A 19,848-nucleotide genomic window follows, 5' to 3' on the forward strand; every position below is an offset into this window, starting at 1 on the left:
AATTTTTGTCTTATTTTCTACTAATCTTTTGAGTTTAAGTTACCTCTTTGTGGATCGATCGCCCGATTATACTACAACCACCGCTTAGTGGTTGTCACGATTTGGGTGTTAAACATGAAGCCACATCTCGGTGAGGTAGAGTACTACAATAGCCTCCCAGACATTGATGGTCACTTATTCCATGAGTTGGGATCTATTGTAGTGGAGGCTGAGACTGCAGTGGAGGAAGTAGAGCCTGAGAAGGAAGCAGAGAAGCTGGCGGAGGTTGCAAAGGCAGCTTCTATTTTTACGAGGATGTCCCGAGGGTTAAGGAGGGTACTACACATGTCGCTGCACCCTCCTCTAGTCAGGTTGCCCAGCTTGATTATGAGCACTTGATGCAGAGGGTCCAGAGGATTGAGGACGGCCACTATGATTATGCGCAGTTGGTACAGAGGCTCTAGAGAGTTGAGGAAGGCTAGACGAATTTACTTAAGAATTAGACTGCGATCATGGATCTGTTGGCGCAGTTGATTTTAGTGGTCTTTGATCGGTCCAGGGAATAGAGTCGACCCACCCACCCACACTCAGATACAGAGTCAGAGGTTATGCTTCATGACTATGAGCCCGATGATCCACCTTCCACTCCACAGGCCCATACATCTGTTGTTGCCAGTGATGCCGATAGTCTTAGTGTATGAGTGTTACAACCTGAGGCGGTAGCTGGCCTTGAATTTATCAAGAAGAAACGCAAGCCTGAGTATTATGATGACTTCACCGACCCTACGAAGAGGCCAAGATCAAATAAATAGACACCAGTTATGAACCATTTGAGGAAGTGGGACCAGCAACAAGAGAAGAGTTTCCATAAGTGGCTAATCGGGAAGATTGCAACAAGAGGGATCGATTTTTCCATATTGGGATGCATGGCATGGCATGGTTCTTGCAGTTGCACACCATTCAGACTTGGCTTTGGGATTCGGTATGTAAATTACAATTATGTTTTATATTCAATCCTTAAACATATTGATGCAAGTGACAAATTTACATGTTTTTTTAGCATATTGATGTCACTCTGCACATGCTGCGCCATTGACGCCACTTTATCATGCCGCATTTCGACAGGATGCTGCTATCATGAACACCACCTTCCCCCAGGTGTGCCTAGGTTGTTGGAATCATTTCAAGGAGATCGGTGAGAAGTATACATGGGATGAGGACGTGCTTAAATTGTTGAAGGGCAACCCAAATGAATACATCATATCCTGGACAGGTGTTGATGAAGTATATTTTGCCTTGCACATACCACAAGCACAGCATTCGCCATTGAAGTGTCCATTCCATTGTGGCGCATTAACATATATGATTCCAACCATACCGTGCTTAGTCAGTCTTTATTGGCAGAAGTCATTAAGCCTTGGTGCTTATTGATATCTTCGTTGTTGTACATGTCTGGCTTGTTTGACGACCATGAGGAGCTCTAGTTGCAACCTGGCCAGAAACCAAAGCCATTCCAGTACTGTCGTCTCGGCCTTAAGGAGGTGACTCAGACTAGGACAAGGTATTCCCCTATTTAATTAGTGGTTTTTGAAATATTTTTATTGAATTTAATTATACAAAATCTATTTATAATTGACAAAAAATCAATTATATGCCGTTGGGATTATGGTATGTTTGCCATCAAACATATCGAGCATTTGATTGCCAAGCTACCACTCGATACTGTTACCGATGCGAACATGCAGCTTCTCATAACCAAATGGTGTGTGGACCTAATCTTTCAAACATTGGCACCGTGATGATATTTTTTTGTATATGGTTCAATGGGTGAACATTATTTTTTTGTACATTCTCGAAATAAATGTCACTAATTTTCTGCCTTGATAGAACTCGATTAGGCTTGACCCAAAATTTTCACTAGTATTAAAAAATACAACTAAAATCACATAAACTTGTCTGCCTCGACAAAAATCAATAGGTCAAACAAATTGCCTCGATGGGCCTCGACAACACTTTCTAAGGACCCTCAAAGTGTTAAAATAAAATTGCCTTGACAAGCCTCGACGAATCTTGACAAGCCTCGATGCTACCTCGACGGACCTCGATGGGGCCAAATCAAGCTATGAACATAGCGGCCTCGATGGGCCTCGATGCTACCTCAATGAGCCTCGATGGGGCCAAATCAAGCAATGAACATAGCGCCCTTGATGATACCTCGACAGACCTCGATAGACATTAAGGCCCCATCGAGGCGTGTCAAGGCAGAGATGGAAAAAATTGCTAAGTTTTTTTTTTCATTTAGAACAAAACCAACAAAATAATAGCAGAGGAACCTAAATGAAATAACAGCAATATCCCAGTGACATCAATTCATACACTAGAAGTTTGCATAACACGATAATGTGATGATAGACAAGTAATTAAGTAGTCAACAACACAATTATATGACAATGTTTAAAGCCTAGCATTACATGACTTCCTATTGTGCCCCCTACCACCACATCTGCTACACTTATGTGGTTGGACGACATTTTCCCCACTAGAAGGATAGCAGTTGTTCTTCGGCCTACCCAATTTCTTCTTCTTCGGCCTTCCTATAGGGTTTTTCTCAATAAGGATGCCAACAACCATATCGCTGATGTGATCAGGGATCACCCATTCATCCTCGTTACCTACAAGGTAAATAGTTTCCTTATAAGTGTCCCTCCATGAATCGATTATGTAGTAAGGGGAACACAATGAGTAGATGTTTATGCTCATTTTTATGGCTACAACCAATGCATGGACACATGGTATCCCAATGGTTTCAAACATGCAACATGAGCATGATTTTGTGTCATAGTTCATCTCACCATCACCATCAACCACAAGAAATTCATAATGACCAAGGACTTGGACATCTAAGAAATTTTCTTTCATAGCCATTTGCTTCAAATCTGCCTCCATCAGGGGTGCTAACACACTTATTGCTTTTGTTGCTTTTTTACGCCTATCGGCAAACCACGTCTGTAGAGTGAATCGTATGACTTCAAGAAAAGTGGCAACTGGAAAGCTCCTTGCCTCCTTGGTTTTATTGTTAAAGATTTCTGCATAGTTGCTCATCATAATATTGTATCGATTTCCAGGAAAATAAGCACAAGTTCACCTTTCAAAACCAATTCCCTCAGGATATTGAGCAATGGGAGGATCAATTACCTTAATCTTTTCAAAGAACTTGTGAAATTATGCCTTTCAATACGCATACGCTGCACATCCCATTATGTCTTGACAGTGGTTGGTTTTGAATTTTTCCACCACATTCATACATATGTGGTAGTAACAAGCACCGTGGTAGGCATCTGGGAACAAACCTCAAAAGCATGAGTAATGCTGGCATGCTTGTCCGATACAAAAGCTAGGTTGTCAACGTCCTATATGGCTACCTTCAATTTTCTCATGAAATAAGTCCAAGAGTTATGGTTCTCATTGTCCACCAGTCCGAACACAATTGGAAAAAAAATGGTTGTTCGCATCCAACGCAACAACACAGAGCATGTGGCCACTGTAACTTCCCAAATTACCTAATAAGGCTTAGGGTCTTGATTAGGGGGCCAGGATGGCAATTTATGGAAACTAAATTTTTATGTGATATATATGTGTGTAAATATGTGATTATGTGAGTTATATGATAATATGACTAGATATGCATGTTAAGGTGTATTAAATATGCATGTGGGTCTGTTTCTTATTAGAAGGGAAATTTTCGTAATTTAGCCCATTATGGGTATATTTTCCATATATGAGATATATGTGTGAGATCACATTATTATGAGGATACATTTGGGCTACTCGGCACGAGACGATCCTAGGGAGCAAGTTAGCGGGAAAGTCACAATGGGACCTAATACCTGACTCGGGGAAAGTTAAGGGGTATTTTGGATATCTAGTACATTACCGGGTTATCGGGCAACAGGAATAAACATTTGAGGATATATTTGGTATTAGTGAGATTAGAAGGGAATTCCGAGAGTTTTGACCATTTTTTCCCCAGGGACATTTTTGGTACCCCGAGCCTCGGGATTTTCTTAAGGTCATTTAGTATCTAAGTAAACCTCACAAAACACCAAAAACAGAGGAAAACATGTTCTCCTTTTCTCTCTCTCTCTCTCTCTCTCTCGGCTACACACTTTCTCTCTCAATTTTTTTGGGAATTCTTGTAGTTCAAGGAGAATCGAGGCTAGCTTAGGCTCGATATTGCTTGGGGAAAGACTTACCATCGATTGGGGCATAAGAGGTAACGATTTCTAGCCCTAAATCTTTGTGTTTTCTAGTTTTTAGTTAAGTTCTTGGAGTCTTAGAAACTCAATTATGAGTTGGGAATTCTGTGGGGTTTCGGCCAAGCTTTTATTTGGGTTTTGATGGTTTTGAGCTACTTAATCGATTGGGAACATTACTTTTGAGATTTAGCTATGTTTGGATAGGTTTTTGGTGGGTTTTTGCTTGAAGATAACAGAGAAATTTCTGAGTTTTCATGGCGAGTTGGGGCCCTGTTCTTGGGGCGTCGCGGTTCTCATGAATAGGAAAATGAAGCAGATGCCTTCGGGCCATTTGAGCCGCGACTCCTGTTAGGGCGCGCCGCGACGCGTGTCAAATCAGAGGAGAGCTTGGGCTCTTTAACTTGGGGCGGGTCGTGGCTCCTTTGTTTTGAGTCGCGACGCTTGAAGGGTTTTGAGCCTCATGAGGGTTTTTGAGTGTGGGAACTCAAACCTAAGGGCTCGGGATCGATCCTAGTACTCGGTTTAGTAGAATTCAACGTCCTGGAGGCTGTGACTCAGTCTGGAAGCCTTTATTCGCTTGTTTTGACATGATTCTCTATTGGTTGTGACTAGGTTATCGCTAGGGGATCGAGATCAAGATCATGCTCGAGGGTCATTCTTAATACACTTTGCACTCGGACCTAAGGTAAGAAAACTGCACCCAATACGTGATATATGTGGTTAGGGCTTGGCCCGGTTGTTGATTATAACTATGATTAGGGCTCGGCCCTCTGAGAGTGAATGTTATTTAGGTTATGCTCAAATGCCTCGTGTTTGGATAATTGTTTAATGAATGCTTGCCTTGTTTGCATAGGTCGGGCTCGACCCCGTTAAGGAACATGGTTATTACTGTGTTTGTGTTTAATTGGTTAAGATACCATGATTTATATGTATGCATGCTTGTATTGTCTGAAGTATGCTTATCTGTATTTGTATTTGATTGTTTGGTTATTTGAATGTCTGAAGTATGCTTATCTGTATCTATATTTGATTGTTTGGTTATCTGAAGTATGCTTATTAGTCAAGGGCGGCAATAGCGCGCTGTGCGCTGGTCGAGAGTCTTAGGCCCAATTAGGGACGTACTATTACGTTGGTCAACCCTATAGTCGTTGGAAAACAAAACGCTCGGCTAGCTCTATTGCTAGTTACTCAGAGCTAAGGGCAAGGGCTCCAAGTGACTCTATGGTCACATAGCTAGGACATAGGGCCCCGGGTTGACTCTATGGTCAACTATTCAGAGCAGCGGGCCCCAGAATGATCCAATGATCATTTATTTGTAATTGTATGCATGCATGAATAGGTTATTATAGCTGGGCATGCTAGATATGCATTTGGAATCTGTATTTACTGTTCATGCACATGTTTAAGTTTTCTTGCTGAGCCTTGGCTCACGGGTGCTATGTGGTACAGGTAAGGGAAAAGGAAAGCTAGAACAGGCATGAGTTGGAGAGCTTCGGTGGCAGCGTGTACATATGCAGCTGCTCGTCCACCACAGCCGAGGATATCTCAGAGGAACTAGGCTTGTATCCCTTATTTTACCGCTTAGGCCAGCTAGTTGTAACTTTTGATTTGCATATACCATTTTAAACATCTGTTTGTAATATTTTGGGATCCCATGTATGTATGAAACTTTCAAATGAAAAGTCAACGTTTCCTTTGACCAAAATTTTTAACCCTAACCCTTAACATTAACCTTAGTTACACGTTTATAACCAAATGACTTGATTAGCAAGTCTGACACTATTTAAAGTACACAATGTAACGATCTTGGATTAGGAGGATGTTAACACCACCATACTTGTTCTTCAAGAATGTGTCGTCCACACAAATGATAGGACGACAATACTGGAATCCCCTTCTAGAAACACCAAGGGAAAGGAAGCAATACAAGAAATGACCATCTTCTGCTATAAAATTAGTAATTGTACCTGGATTCTTCTACTCCAACTGGCACAGGTATCCAAGTAACTTGGAGTATGAATCCTCACATGTTCCTCTAACATACATAAGTGCATTTTCTCTGCATCTCCATGCCTTCTCATAGCTCATTTCTGTTGGATTAGGCTTATACAGGATCTTTATTTATTTTCATGTATATCTAATATTAAAAAAATTAATACAAGATAGCCTAAAACATGTTTCTAAAATTGAATTCAAAGAGAAACAAATAATATAATACTTACAGTGTACACAGCGGAATTAAAGAGTCCTTCCTTCAGTTTCTCTAACTCTTGCATCCTCTCTGTCGCAGAGTATTATCAAGAAACTGAACCGATCTTCTATTTTCTTCACGATCTTCCAATGTATCCTTAGAACCACCTAGATTAGTGTGGGCAATTCTCAACACATGAGATAGATATAAAGAGAAGAATAGAAAATAACAAAGTGGCTTAGAAAAGGACTTGTGTTTAGAGAGAATCTAAAACTATTAGAAAATCTGACTTGTGACTTATCAAACTTTTTTTTTTTTTACTTCTCTCTAAGCACTCCTTTTATAGACTCAATTAGGCCATTTAATTTAATTAAAAAATCAATAAAATAACAGCAATTTTGAAGCCCTAGGTCGAAATTATCATGGGCTATAGGCCCGTGAAATTTCCCATTTGATTATAAGCCCATTGGACTTAAAATCAAGGTCTGTATTATTTTCTATTGATTTAATTAAATAAATAATTATTTAAATCCTTTATCAAATTAATTATTTATAATTTGAACCTTGATTTAAATTTATTTATTAATTTAGATACCAATTTATCTTAATTAATAAATCTGCCATAATTTCTCTTTTCTTCTCAAAATTACACAACTCTGTCAAACTATCCAAAATTGACCTGGTCAACTTTGATAATTCTAATTGATGATTAAATCAATTAATTGAGACTATCTAGATTATTTTATCCAAGGTACAATGGGGACCATGGGCCTATGAAATCAAGCTCCAATAAGTTATCATAAATCTAACAAATAAATTTACTAACTTATTAATTCCTCATGACTCCACTATAGACTTGGAATTGCACTCTTGAATTCATAGAACGCTCTATAACAAATATAGATACACTATTAATTATCCATTGTTACAACCATAATTGTCACTCAATCCTCTATAGACGGTCTACAATGAGATAGGACAAAAATACCGTTTTACCCCTCATTGTATTTTATCCTTAAAACACTTAGTTCCTTGTAAATGATATTTCAGTAAACTAATTTAATTACTGAAATGAGATCTCTATCATTTAACACCTTGAACCAAACTAAAAGGAAACCATCATTTCACTTCTTCATCAGAAGCTATAGATGTTCATATCTATGATTAACACTCCCACTCAATTATACTACCAAGTTCCCAAGATGTAAGTATGGGCTAGTCCGTAGGGTAAGCTGGTAACGAACAAGTCAAAGAACTCAAATAATACAATCAGTTAGAATACTAACCACTCAGAATTGAGATTGAATTGACCTATGGTCAACTATATGATATGACTAGAATAGATAATAACGGTATGTTTACTTATCTTATCAACTGTCAATATCGGTCCTGTCCGATGTAACAAATACATCCGATCTTATCTACTTTGCTAATGTTCTGGAAAGAACATAACACTGTAATGTGTAAGTAGATCATATCGTAGATTGACAAGTCAGTGTAAATCCAGTGCACTGACTAATCTTAGGACTAACTTATTTTGAACATATAATCATATTTATATTCCACTGTGATTACGTCACTATAAATAAGATTAGTTATAAGCTCGGGATTTAATAGAAGTTTATATTAAACAAATAATCATGAAAATAAAACATGTGAGCAAAGTGATTAACCAAGTCAAAAAATGATTTCTATTCTTTTATTGATAATAAAATGAGATTACAAAGAATTTGAGTTTTAATTAGGGCATAAAACCCCAACAATTTTGACCCCAAAATGGTGCTTCATGTCCTCCCTTATGTTGTTTTCCATGTACCGAGTACCATCAGTAGCAAATTTCCTCTTGATTAGGTAGCCAACAACCCATGGTGCTGCTTGACGGTGGTCTTTCTCTCGGATTTCTTGTGAGCAAGTGTGTACATTGTTGTAGACCGTAATCTCAAACATTTCAGACCGCATTTTTTTCTTTCCCCTCAATCTCCAACCACAATCACGATCCTTGCAGGTTATGTACCACACATCAGTACCAGATTTCTTCACCATAAACTTAAAATTATTCTTCATCGCAAAGATGGCCACCTTGATTTTCAATTCAAGCTTGTTATGAAAGAACTTGCCAAGGTGTGATTCTCCTGAAGATGTGCCAGTTGAGGAAGGTTGATTTCAATGTGAGGCCTCTATATCTTCTTTGGTAAACATGGGAGAACTCCAAGTTCTACGATCTTCACCTAAGTCCAAAGGAGAACTCCATATATTGCTATCTTCAGTTCTACCTGGACCTGGATGACTACTGCTGGTCCCAGGTGTTTGTCGATCTTCTCTTCTGCACTCCTCAACTACCTTAACATCTGAACTCTATGTTGGCAAATCCGCCCTAATATCTGGCCCATCAACTACTGCTGGATAAGAAACTGGATTGTCATTGACATAAGGATCGTAGCCATATGGCTCGTACTCCGCTATGTCAGGAACATGTGGCAAACCTCTAACAGGGATATCATCATGGACAATAACGTATGGATTTGTCTCTGGAACAAATGTCGCAACCTCACTTTGAGTTCCTCTGAAACCATGACATGAGGGAGAAATGTTCTCTTCAAATCAAGCTTATTTATTAACGTTGGGAGAGGCTAAAGCATATCCTAAAAAATCCTTCTTAACCAATGTTACATGCAGAGCAATCATCTTCTCAATAGATTTCGATGCTAAGCCCATGAATGCACAAACTTGCCTATCTTTTTTAATAACGGTAGGTATGAAGGGTTATGAGAGGCATGTGTACGGGACCTCAAGTTTCAATTCGTACACACATTTATCCACTTCAAGCTCATCATACAAAATTTCAACCAGTTGCTCGTACGTCACTCTTCTCCAAAGGGAGAACTTGATTTTTAGCATCTCGGAAAATCTAATCCTTATATTATAGTACATAAACACCATTGTATGCAACAAATATAGAAACAGTTGAATCTGTATTGACAAAAAAAGGTAAAAAATTTAATAACATAAAAAAACTACAAAATATCAAGTTCCATCAATTTTAATTGAGTTCTATCAAGGTCAAGATGTAGAGGTCCATTGAGGAAAATCATGTCTCATCGAGGTGGCCATGAATTGAATCAAATCAAGGTCCATCGAGGACCGTCGAGTATAATCGGCCAAGTATGAGAAATTTTGTCTACATGTCGAGGTCCATCGAAGACCATCAAAGTTAATTGAGGTGGTCATTTATAGGACACTTCGGGTCCCTATTGAGGTCCATCGAGGAAAATCGAGGATAATCAAGGTGGCCAAGTATGGGAAATTTTGTCTACATGTTGAGGTCCACCGAGTAATATCGAGGTTAATCGAGGTGGTCATCTATAGGACACTTCGGGTTACTATCTAGGTCCGCCATGGACAATCGAGGTGGTCCATTCCTAACCTACATCGAGGCATGTCAAGGTACATCGAGGACCATCAAGTCATGTCGAGTTTCATCGAAACTTATCGAGGCAGACAAAGAACCCAGAAAAACCCAGTTCTAATCCGACCGTGAAACAGTAAAAAAATCCAAAAAACAGATACAGATATGTTTGAAATACTTAAAGCAATGTAAATAAACAAGTTTAATCACTACATTTACAAAAAATATACTTACCCATAATTTTTTTCCTCTAGATCCAAAACCCAGTGTTGTTTTGCCTTGATAGGATTCAAACTTCCCAAAACACAACCTCAGAAGCTCGACTGGATCAATTCAATCTTGGTGGCTGCCTTGTTTTTTTTATTTAGATCTTGGAATTAGAAGAAGAGGGAACTTCAGTGAGGGTGAGCTTGGACGTGAAAGAGAGGGGGCGGGGGGAACTTGGGTGAGGGTCTTTCATATGTTAGGGGCATTTTAGGAAACAATGGGAATACTAGCATAAATTGGTTATGTTCACATAGGCTAGAATAATTTTGTTACAAGACCCTTATTTAATGCATCATATCTCAAATTTCCCTTTGAAAATGTGTAACTCTTTATTTTACACATTAATAGGTGATCTTTCAGAGGTTACTAATGGTTGATGATTTTGTAAAATGTGTAACTTCCAAAAGTATGTTAGAAACTTATAACTCTCAAATTATGTTACAAAATATGACAAACTCATTTTTCACACTTATTTAATCTAAAATTATATTATTAATAAATGATATAACATTCTCCCACTAGATTAAATGATACTTCTTTTGTAATACTTATTTAATCAATCAAACATTATATTAAGAATATAATATTCACCCACTTGATTAAATAATTACTCTCTCTATAGAAACCATTGCATTAGTACATAAAGTAAAATTTCTTTCGACTTGAATTTTAACTTAGTGTAATTATCACAAAGTTTGTTAAATTCGACTGCCGAAGCATTCTATTCCTTAATAACAAACCAGTGATAATGCACACACCTTTCTTATGCTCACTTGAGAACCACTTTTCTCGCTTTGCAACTTTAACGACCATGTGCACATTCCATTCATGGACTTTCTTGAGAATGAATTCCCAATTCTCATGAGAGGTGACACCACCTCTAAGTCCATATAGATGGAACTATTATAGTATCTTATTATCCTTAAGATACTTGTCATCTCAAAACTAAGTTCCATTAAAAAAACATTTCAGTTTTAACCCTCAAATAAGTAATACTTAGTACATATATCTCAGATGGGACAATTTTAAGCATACGCATTCACTTAGTTGACTTGTTATTACATATTGAATCTAACACTAGTTTGAGCAACTAGTATTAATATAAGTTACCATCAACCATGAATCTCTTTAGGGAGTTTGAGTCATCCCTTGAGATGTAGAAGTGATTCCATTTTTGAATCATTTTCTTTAATTATGCATGCATCTCTCATTATTTCTGTAACACCCTAAACTCCATACGATGTGCCTTATAAACAGTGTTAAACCCGCTAATCGAGTCATTTGGCCAAAATTGTGTAACTAATTATGATTAGCAGTTTAGGGATTAAAAATTTTGGTTAAGGTGTAACGTTTCATTAGAACGTTTACTGTATACATTGGGATCCCAAAAATATAATTTAAAGGTCTATTACAGGAAAATATTTACAACTAGCCGATCTAAGCGGCAAAACAGGGTTTAACCCTAGTTCCTCTCCTTCAAACCTCAGCCATGGTAGTTGAGCAGCTGCATATGTACACATCGTCACCTAAGCTCTCCAACTCAAGGATAATCTAGCTTTCTTTTGCCTCACCTGCACCACATAGCACCCGATCGCAGAAGCCCAGTAAGAAAACTCAATATGCTCATGAACATTCATTTCATGATATCAAATCATATCTGGCATGCCTAGCAAACATAGCTCTATTTAAGCATGAAAATAAACTCATATAATACTGGGGAATCAAGGATAAGAAACCCTGCCCTCCTGATTGGATGACTATCAAGTCGATCCTAATCAGATGAGTGATTTAACACTTGAGGTTCTGGTAAACCATACTGAGTGACCGACAAGCAAGTCACTACGGGGCTCAATACCCAAAGCCATGCAAATGATGATCAGAATGATCATATAAAGCTTATAGCCCTGAATAGATGAGTGAATATCACTTTGAGGTTCTGTTAACCATACTAAGTGGCTGACAAGCAAGTCACTATGGGGCTCAGTGCCCATGGCCGTGTAACGAAACCGTTACCTAGGCTTTCCTGCGATGGCTCTAACCAGATGAGTGGCTAATGGGTAGTCACTAGCTTAAATAGATGAGTGACTGATAGGTAGTCACAAGCTAAAACAGATGAGTGACTGATGGGTAAGTCACTAGCTTAAACAAATGAGTGATTGATGCGTAAGTCACTAGCTTAAACAAATGAGTGACTGATAGGTAGTCACTAGCTTAAACAGATGAGTGACTGATGGGTAGGTCACACAAGCACTTTTAGTTTTCATCGAACTTGAGGTCGGTCCGGCATTAATGCTCTTGTTGAGTCATCTAACGCAGATGTCGATTAGATCTAATATTTATTGGCTTGCGTTGAACACGCTAAGGTTGTTCCTGACGTATGAGTCAGCATTGTATGACTAGTGCCCAGTACCACTGTCGAACTTGACTAATGAGTCACAGCTTCACAGTTGATATTGACACCTTTGCCAATTCTGACTAATTAGTCAGTGCCATGCACAAGTAAGCAATGCTATCAATATATATCATATGTCAAATATCCAAAAGTAGGGCATTCAGCATGCTTACTTAACAGTTGCTAGCATAATTATGATCATGCACAAACGCAGAGACTCAAGCTCTGACCAATCTCATATCCAATATTCACGGCATGCCCTAATCACATGTTTCTCGTGCATTACATGCATCACAGTTAAACATCCAACATGCATCAAGAATAACAATGTATGTCACATATGGGGTGCAGTATTCTTACCTCTGGTTCGAGCGAGAATTAGAACAAGAACGACCCTTGAGAACGATCGATCCTTTAATCCTTTAGCGGTCACCTAGTCATAACCAAATACAATCTCTGATTAATGAAAATCAACAAAGATAGGGTTTTGATCTAAACCCCACTCACAGGACCTCGAAATGTACCCACACGGTGAGTAGATTCGATCCCGAGCCTTAAGGATTGAAACCCCGACCCAAAAACCCTTAAAAACACTCAAAACGGGGTTCTAAAGAAACATGGTAGCGATGTAGCGCTACCCTCATAGCGCCCTAGCGCTCTTCACAGAACCAAACTGCCCCAGCACCCCCTTCAGGTAGCGCTGTAGCACTACCTTCAGCCAGAAAATGCCCAGAGACCTCTTCCTTCGATTCCACCATTTCCAACCCAAACCAAAAGCTTCCAAACATCAAATTAAGTCCCAAATGAACCCAAATACCACCTCCACATTTCCAAGGCACCACAACCCCAAGAACCCTAGCCAAAACTCCAATCAATTCCCAACTTTCCAACCCAAAAACCAGCTGAAACTCAACTAGGAAAACAGAGCAAAAGAAAGAGTTCTAATGGCTAAAAACTCACCTCAATCTCAGCAACACACCCTCTTCAATGGTGGAGCATAACCCTAGCTTATCACGGCTTGGTTCCTTGGCTTGGTTCCTCAAAAGAGAGCTTGAAAATTCAAAGAGAAATGGAAGAGAAACCATTGGGAGAGAAGGGAAGTGAGACTCTGTTTTTGGTAAGCTTCTACAGCCTTAATGGCTGATATAAATCCTTACGGGTGAAAAGACCTAAATGCCCTCAAGTCCAAAATAAAACCTTAACAGCCACCAAGGGAAAAATCGTCCTTTCGCACCTATTTCGTTAATCATAATTAACACCCTCCAATTCTCGCTATTCTCAATATTCTCACATACCAATAAATCATATCCCATTACCCTTTAATTCCCGGTAATGTTATAATCATTAAAATCACCCCGAGACTCACCCCGAGCCCCAAACTTAAACCCGTTATGACCAAACTGAACACTTGCATTTCATGATCGTATCATGCCGAAAGGCTCGAATAAATCCACATATATTGTGGTACTATTCATAACTCACCCACATGCACGAAAATACACAATCACGCCCTCAACGGGCCAAATTACCAAAATTCCCTTATAATTAAAATAAACCCATATGCATGCATTTATCATCCTATAATAATATAATTCACATAAACATGAATATGATCACTTAATAACATAATAAATCAACGATGGCCCTCCTGGCCTCCTAATCAAGGTCTTCAACCTTATTAGGAATTTTGGGGCATTACAACTATCCCCTCCTTACAGAAATTTCGTCCTCGAAATTTATCGAAACAGCCCGGAATAAAAATTCTACACAACTGATTCCAATTTTCCCAGGTCATTCTTTCAACCTTGCTATTTCTGTAACATTACCTTAACTCAAGGTACACTATGTTCCTCAGAACCTTATTGCTTTTGTTACAATCTGAACTGGTTATTCCTTACCGGAATACTTAACCTTAACCTTCAGATTCTTATGACTCAACTCATGAGTTCCTTTAACCCATGTCCCTTGCATGGAAATACATAACACATTGTATTCAACTGACAGTGACAAAGATAAGGTTGATCCAAAATCAACCTAACCAATCCTATCCAGGACTCAAACTGCCAAGGTAATCTAGGGCTTAGCTTGCCCTTAACTCCTCACCCAATTCCATGGTGATACTTTAAGGAAGATACATTCTTCCACTTGGAACTCCACGTTCCTACATTTCATTTCAGTAAAGCTTTTCCATTTACTCCACGTTCCATTTCACGCTCCAACCTCTAACAATCTTAATGATCCCCTGAACCATCACGTGATCCAGAATCAACACCTCACCCATCTCATTTCAATGAACTGGTGTTAAGCATTCTCAACATACCTCATCTCATAAGGTATCTTTCCAATACTGGATAACTCTCTTTCTCTCTCTGATTTACCATCAGTCTAAGAAGAACAATCTGCACTGAATTCCATCTATATGTATTCATCGCCTTCCTTAACCCTTCCAAGACCAGGAAGTAACAATGGAGTCTTCATCTGATAAGATAGACCTTGAATTCTCAAGAAGGCACACTATCTCTTTCACAAAGAGATTTGAATACTGATCAGCTGTGTTATTCATCCCTGCTGACAAAATAAACTTACTTAAAACACTAGTCCACAATAACCCAAACCAATCCATGCTGACCCGCTATCCTGGGCAATCCCACCGCGAAACCCATCACGATGTTTCCTTATTTCCATTATAAAATACTCAAAGGCTACAATGGCCTTGCTGATTCCTGATACTCTGTTTTGACCTGTTAACAAGTTAAAAACTTTATCACGCATTCCATTACGCCCCTCTCCATCTCAGGCCACCACTATAAATCTTTCAACCTCTAACACACTACAAGATGCCTGAATGAAGAGAATAGAATAATAACACAAGATTCAGCCATAATCTCCCAATTAATCCCAGTGTCCATCGGATCCCAAATCTGATCCTTATACCTCAATAACTTCATACGTGACACTGAATGATCCTTAGCTAACACAGCTAAGACATTCTCCTCAATCTTCTCTATCTGTGGTTCACTTAATCATCTTTTTTTTTTCTGAGATAGTCATCTTAAGCATAAACCTGGCCACCTGGCCCACCAGAAACTCTACTCCAATTCTGGTCAAATCCTTTAACCAACATGATGCATAAGCAATCACTTCTCCTGCTACCAAGGTGTCATAACAACCTACTAACTGGTTCTGATCTGCAAGAAGACTCAGAACTATTTCCCAAGGCACCTGTAATATTCTTACCACCCAAGGAAACTTCTGCCTACCGAGGCGTTCCTTGACCTTGGCGAATCTCAGCAGAGAAAACACCACAATACCATCATCCAAGACGATCACAAATCCCATCCAAATAAGCCTTTGAATGCTCTATTCATCTTATTCACAAACACTTGGCATTAAACAAATCCTCAAATCATAACTCAGCACTCTCTGTGCTCTTATCTGTTATAAAATAATCTTATGATTAATCTTCTCCCTGGTCTCTAACTGGTACTAACCAGATCCAAGATTCACCTTAGAGATTTCCATCTTACTCAATAACTGAGTCCTTTAAATCTTACAATTCTGCTGAGCCATTCAAAACAGTGCCTAAAAACCTGTTTCCAATTCATTTACCATACTATCCCTCCATATAAGATAAACCCTGGCAAACCTCCTGGAAGCCCATCCAGAACTCACAGCCTAATCCAGTCTATCCTGACTTCACTGACACAGTCTAAGTGGTATCCACCACACTAGCTAAGAGTTCCATGCACCTCTCTGCCATAAAACTCTAGCTCTCACCACAGATGTCATAAACATATCAAATCCATGCACAGTGCCAACTGTCACAAGGCTTTCCACTCTTAAGTCCAAGAGTTACTATACTTTCCTTGCCATTTAAAATTTCCCCACACTTGTCTAACCAATCCATACCCTGGATCATACTAAAACCAGTCAGTCATAACCAACTCATGGAAACCACTGATGAGCCTTTCCACAATAATTCACCTGATCTCTTAAATCACCAATACAATATTATTTTTCCATCACAACATAACCATGTGATCTGCATATCAACTCTACGCTTCTCTATATGCAACAAATAAAGAACAGCATGGCACCAAGTCAGTCAGTACAAAATAAAAATCAGGACCAAAAAGTTGACCTGCTACCCCCGAGGAACTAGTCTCGGTCTCAGACTCTTACTGCCTCGGAGTAAACACTCGAGTTGGAATCGAGCTATCTATCCCCTTTTGCTCATCCTTCCTTCGCATTGGGCAATCCTTCTTACGATGTCCAAACATTTTACATGAGAAACATGCCCTTGCTCGGCATTCTCCCAGATGACGCCTCTTGCACCGAGTGCATATTGGATAAGTCTTCCAGCTTTTCTTCTTGCTTGCTCCAATAAGTGGAGATACCACTATCTGAGCTCCATGCTCTCTTATGCTCTCAACGGCAAGAGCCTTCCCTACCACCTGAGCATAGGTAGAGACTTCATGCACTCGGGCAACTCTAATGCCCTGAGTTATTCCAGGATTCAATCCTTGAACAAACCTTTCCTTCCGAGCTACATTTGTGGGTACCATGTCTAAAGCAAACTTGGCTAACCCATCAAATCTGTTAACATACTCGGCTACTGATGCATTTCCCTGAACGAGATTCACAAACTCATTCATCTTAGCAGTCTTGGCTACATCACAGTAATATCTTTCATTGAATAGCTGCCCAAATTCTTTCCAATCCATCACAGTTGTGTCTCGTGTCTGGGATACTACTTCCCACAACGTCCGACATCATCTCGCAAAACAAATGTCACACAAGCCACCCTATCGTGACCTACCAGTCCCATATTATCAAGAATGGAACTGATCATGCCCATCAATTGCTCAGCTCTTAATGGATCTAGGCCTCCCTCAAAGACTGGAGGGTAATACTCCTGGAATCTTCCACAAAGAAATTCCCATCTATTCTCAACCCTAGGCTGAGCCAAAGCCGGTGCCTCTCCTGGCATAACAAAGGAAGATGTGCTCCCCAATAGATTCCGATGTTGCTTCAGACACTTGATCTCTTCCTCATGCCTCTGCAATCTTCATTGCAAATCTGTAAACATCTGCTAAAAATTCATAGGAGCAGATAAAGAACTGATACCCTGGCTGTAATTCCCAGCCTCTGTATAACCACCACCAGGCCTCATGATCTGCCTTGAATATAAACTTGCTGATTGAATCTGCAGTCAATAACTTGGCCCATTAATCATGATGAGCATATCAAGAGCTTTCCCCATGGGAACAATCTTACCACACCACATTCACAAACCACTTGCAGTGCTAGAAACATGCCCATGGCATTCACACATCAATCATAATTCCTGCTCTTCCAACATTCACACCATGCTTCCAACTCCAACATGCAAATATTACAATTATATACATTCATGGAGCAGATAATCATATGATCACATTCATATAAATATTCACGGAGCATATAATCATTTAGTAAGAACCAGGCTCTATCAGAATCTCATGCTCCCTAATAAAATGTGCAGGTAAAGCATTTACATTCAATTAAAGCAGTTAAGCACATAACTACAGAAATAGTTACCATTCCCTGAGTGAAGCTATCTTCAGTGACGAGTGTACATGCCCAGCTTGTCTTCAGGAACCCATAAACCTTGACAGGCTCTAATACCAAATTGTAACGCCCTAAACTCCAGGGACCGTTACGGTGTGCCTTATAAACAGTGTTAAACCCGCTAATCGAGTCATTTGGCCAAAATTGTGTAACTAAGTATGATTAGCGGTTTAGGGATTAAAAATTTTGGTTAAGGTGTAACGTTTCATTAGAACGTTTACTGTATACATTGGGATCCCAAAAATATAATTTAAAGGTCTATTACAGGAAAATATTTACAACTAGCCGATCTAAGCGGCAAAACAGGGTTTAACCCTAGTTCCTCTCCTTCAAACCTCAGCCATGGTAGTTGAGCAGCTGCATATGTACACATCGTCACCTAAGCTCTCCAACTCAAGGATAATCTAGCTTTCTTTTGCCTCACCTGCACCACATAGCACCCGATCGCAGAAGCCCAGTAAGAAAACTCAATATGCTCATGAACATTCATTTCATGATATCAAATCATATCTGGCATGCCTAGCAAACATAGCTCTATTTAAGCATGAAAATAAACTCATATAATACTGGGGAATCAAGGATAAGAAACCCTGCCCTCCTGATTGGATGACTATCAAGTCGATCCTAATCAGATGAGTGATTTAACACTTGAGGTTCTGGTAAACCATACTGAGTGACTGACAAGCAAGTTACTACGGGGCTCAATACCCAAAGCCATGCAAATGATGATCAGAATGATCATATAAAGCTTATAGCCCTGAACAGATGAGTGAATATCACGTTGAGGTTCTGTTAAACATACTGAGTGGCTGACAAGCAAGTCACTATGGGGCTCAGTGCCCATGGCCGTGTAACGAAACCGTTACCTGGGCTTTCCTGCGATGGCTCTAACCAGATGAGTGGCTGATGGGTACTCACTAGCTTAAACAGATGAGTGACTGATAGGTAGTCACTAGCTTAAACAGATGAGTGACTGATGGGTAAGTCACACAAGCGCTTTTAGTTTTCATCGAACTTGAGGTCGATCCAGTATTAATGCTCTTGTTGAGTCATCTGACGCAGATTTCGATTAGATCTAATCTTTATTGGCTTTCGTTGAACACACTAAGGCCGTTCCTAACTTATGAGTCAGCATTGTATGACCAGTGCCCAGTACCACTGTCGAACTTGACTAATGAGTCACAGCTTCACAGTTGATACTGACACCTTTGCCAATTCTGACTAATTAGTTAGTGCCATGCACAAGTAATCAATGTTATCAATATATACCATATGTCAAATATCCAAAAGTAGGGCATTCAGCATGCTTACTTAACAGTTGCTAGCATAATTATGATCATGCACAAACGCAGAGACTCAAGCTCTGACCAATCTTGTATCCAATATTCACGGCATGTCCTAATCACATGTTTCTCGTGCATTACATGCATCACAGTTAAACATCCAACATGCATCAAGAATAACCATGCATGTCATATATGGGGTGCAGTATTCTTACCTCTGGTTCGAGCGAGAATTAGAACAAGAACGACCCTTGAGAACGATCGATCATTTAATCATTTAGCAGTCACCTAGTCATAACCAAATACAATCTCTGATTAATGAAAATCAACAAAGATAGGGTCTTGATCTAAACCACATTCTCAGGACCTCGAAATGTACCCACACAGTGAGTAGATTCGATCCCGAGCCTTAAGGATTGAAACCCCGAGCCAAAAACCCTTAAAAACACTCAAAACGGGGTTTT

At 39.4% G+C, this 19,848-nt stretch overlaps 1 protein-coding gene across 1 annotated transcript; it reads right to left on the reverse strand.

The window, feature by feature from the left end:
- Positions 1–2,277: 2,277 nt before the first annotated feature.
- Positions 2,278–3,081, reverse strand: LOC133815392 (uncharacterized). Its single transcript, XM_062248239.1, has 2 exons — positions 2,550–3,081; positions 2,278–2,312 (listed from the first exon to the last, which is right to left on the reverse strand). Exons 1-2 carry the CDS (start codon positions 3,079–3,081, stop codon positions 2,278–2,280), a joined length of 567 nt encoding a protein of 188 aa, XP_062104223.1.
- Positions 3,082–19,848: the final 16,767 nt, after the last annotated feature.

The sequence above is a fragment of the Humulus lupulus genome, chromosome 2 (assembly GCF_963169125.1).
Source record: "Humulus lupulus chromosome 2, drHumLupu1.1, whole genome shotgun sequence".
Classification (NCBI taxonomy): Eukaryota; Viridiplantae; Streptophyta; class Magnoliopsida; order Rosales; family Cannabaceae; genus Humulus; species Humulus lupulus.

Bases quoted from the DNA above. Each gene is read 5' to 3' on its own strand.
- LOC133815392 (XM_062248239.1), bottom strand. From the start codon at position 3,081: ATGAGCAACTATGCAGAAATCTTTAACAATAAAACCAAGGAGGCAAGG. The intron at 2,313-2,549 runs GTAGGCCGAAGA...TATTTCATTTAG, and splicing joins GCCGAAGAAGAAGAAATTGG to GTTCCTCTGCTATTATTTTG.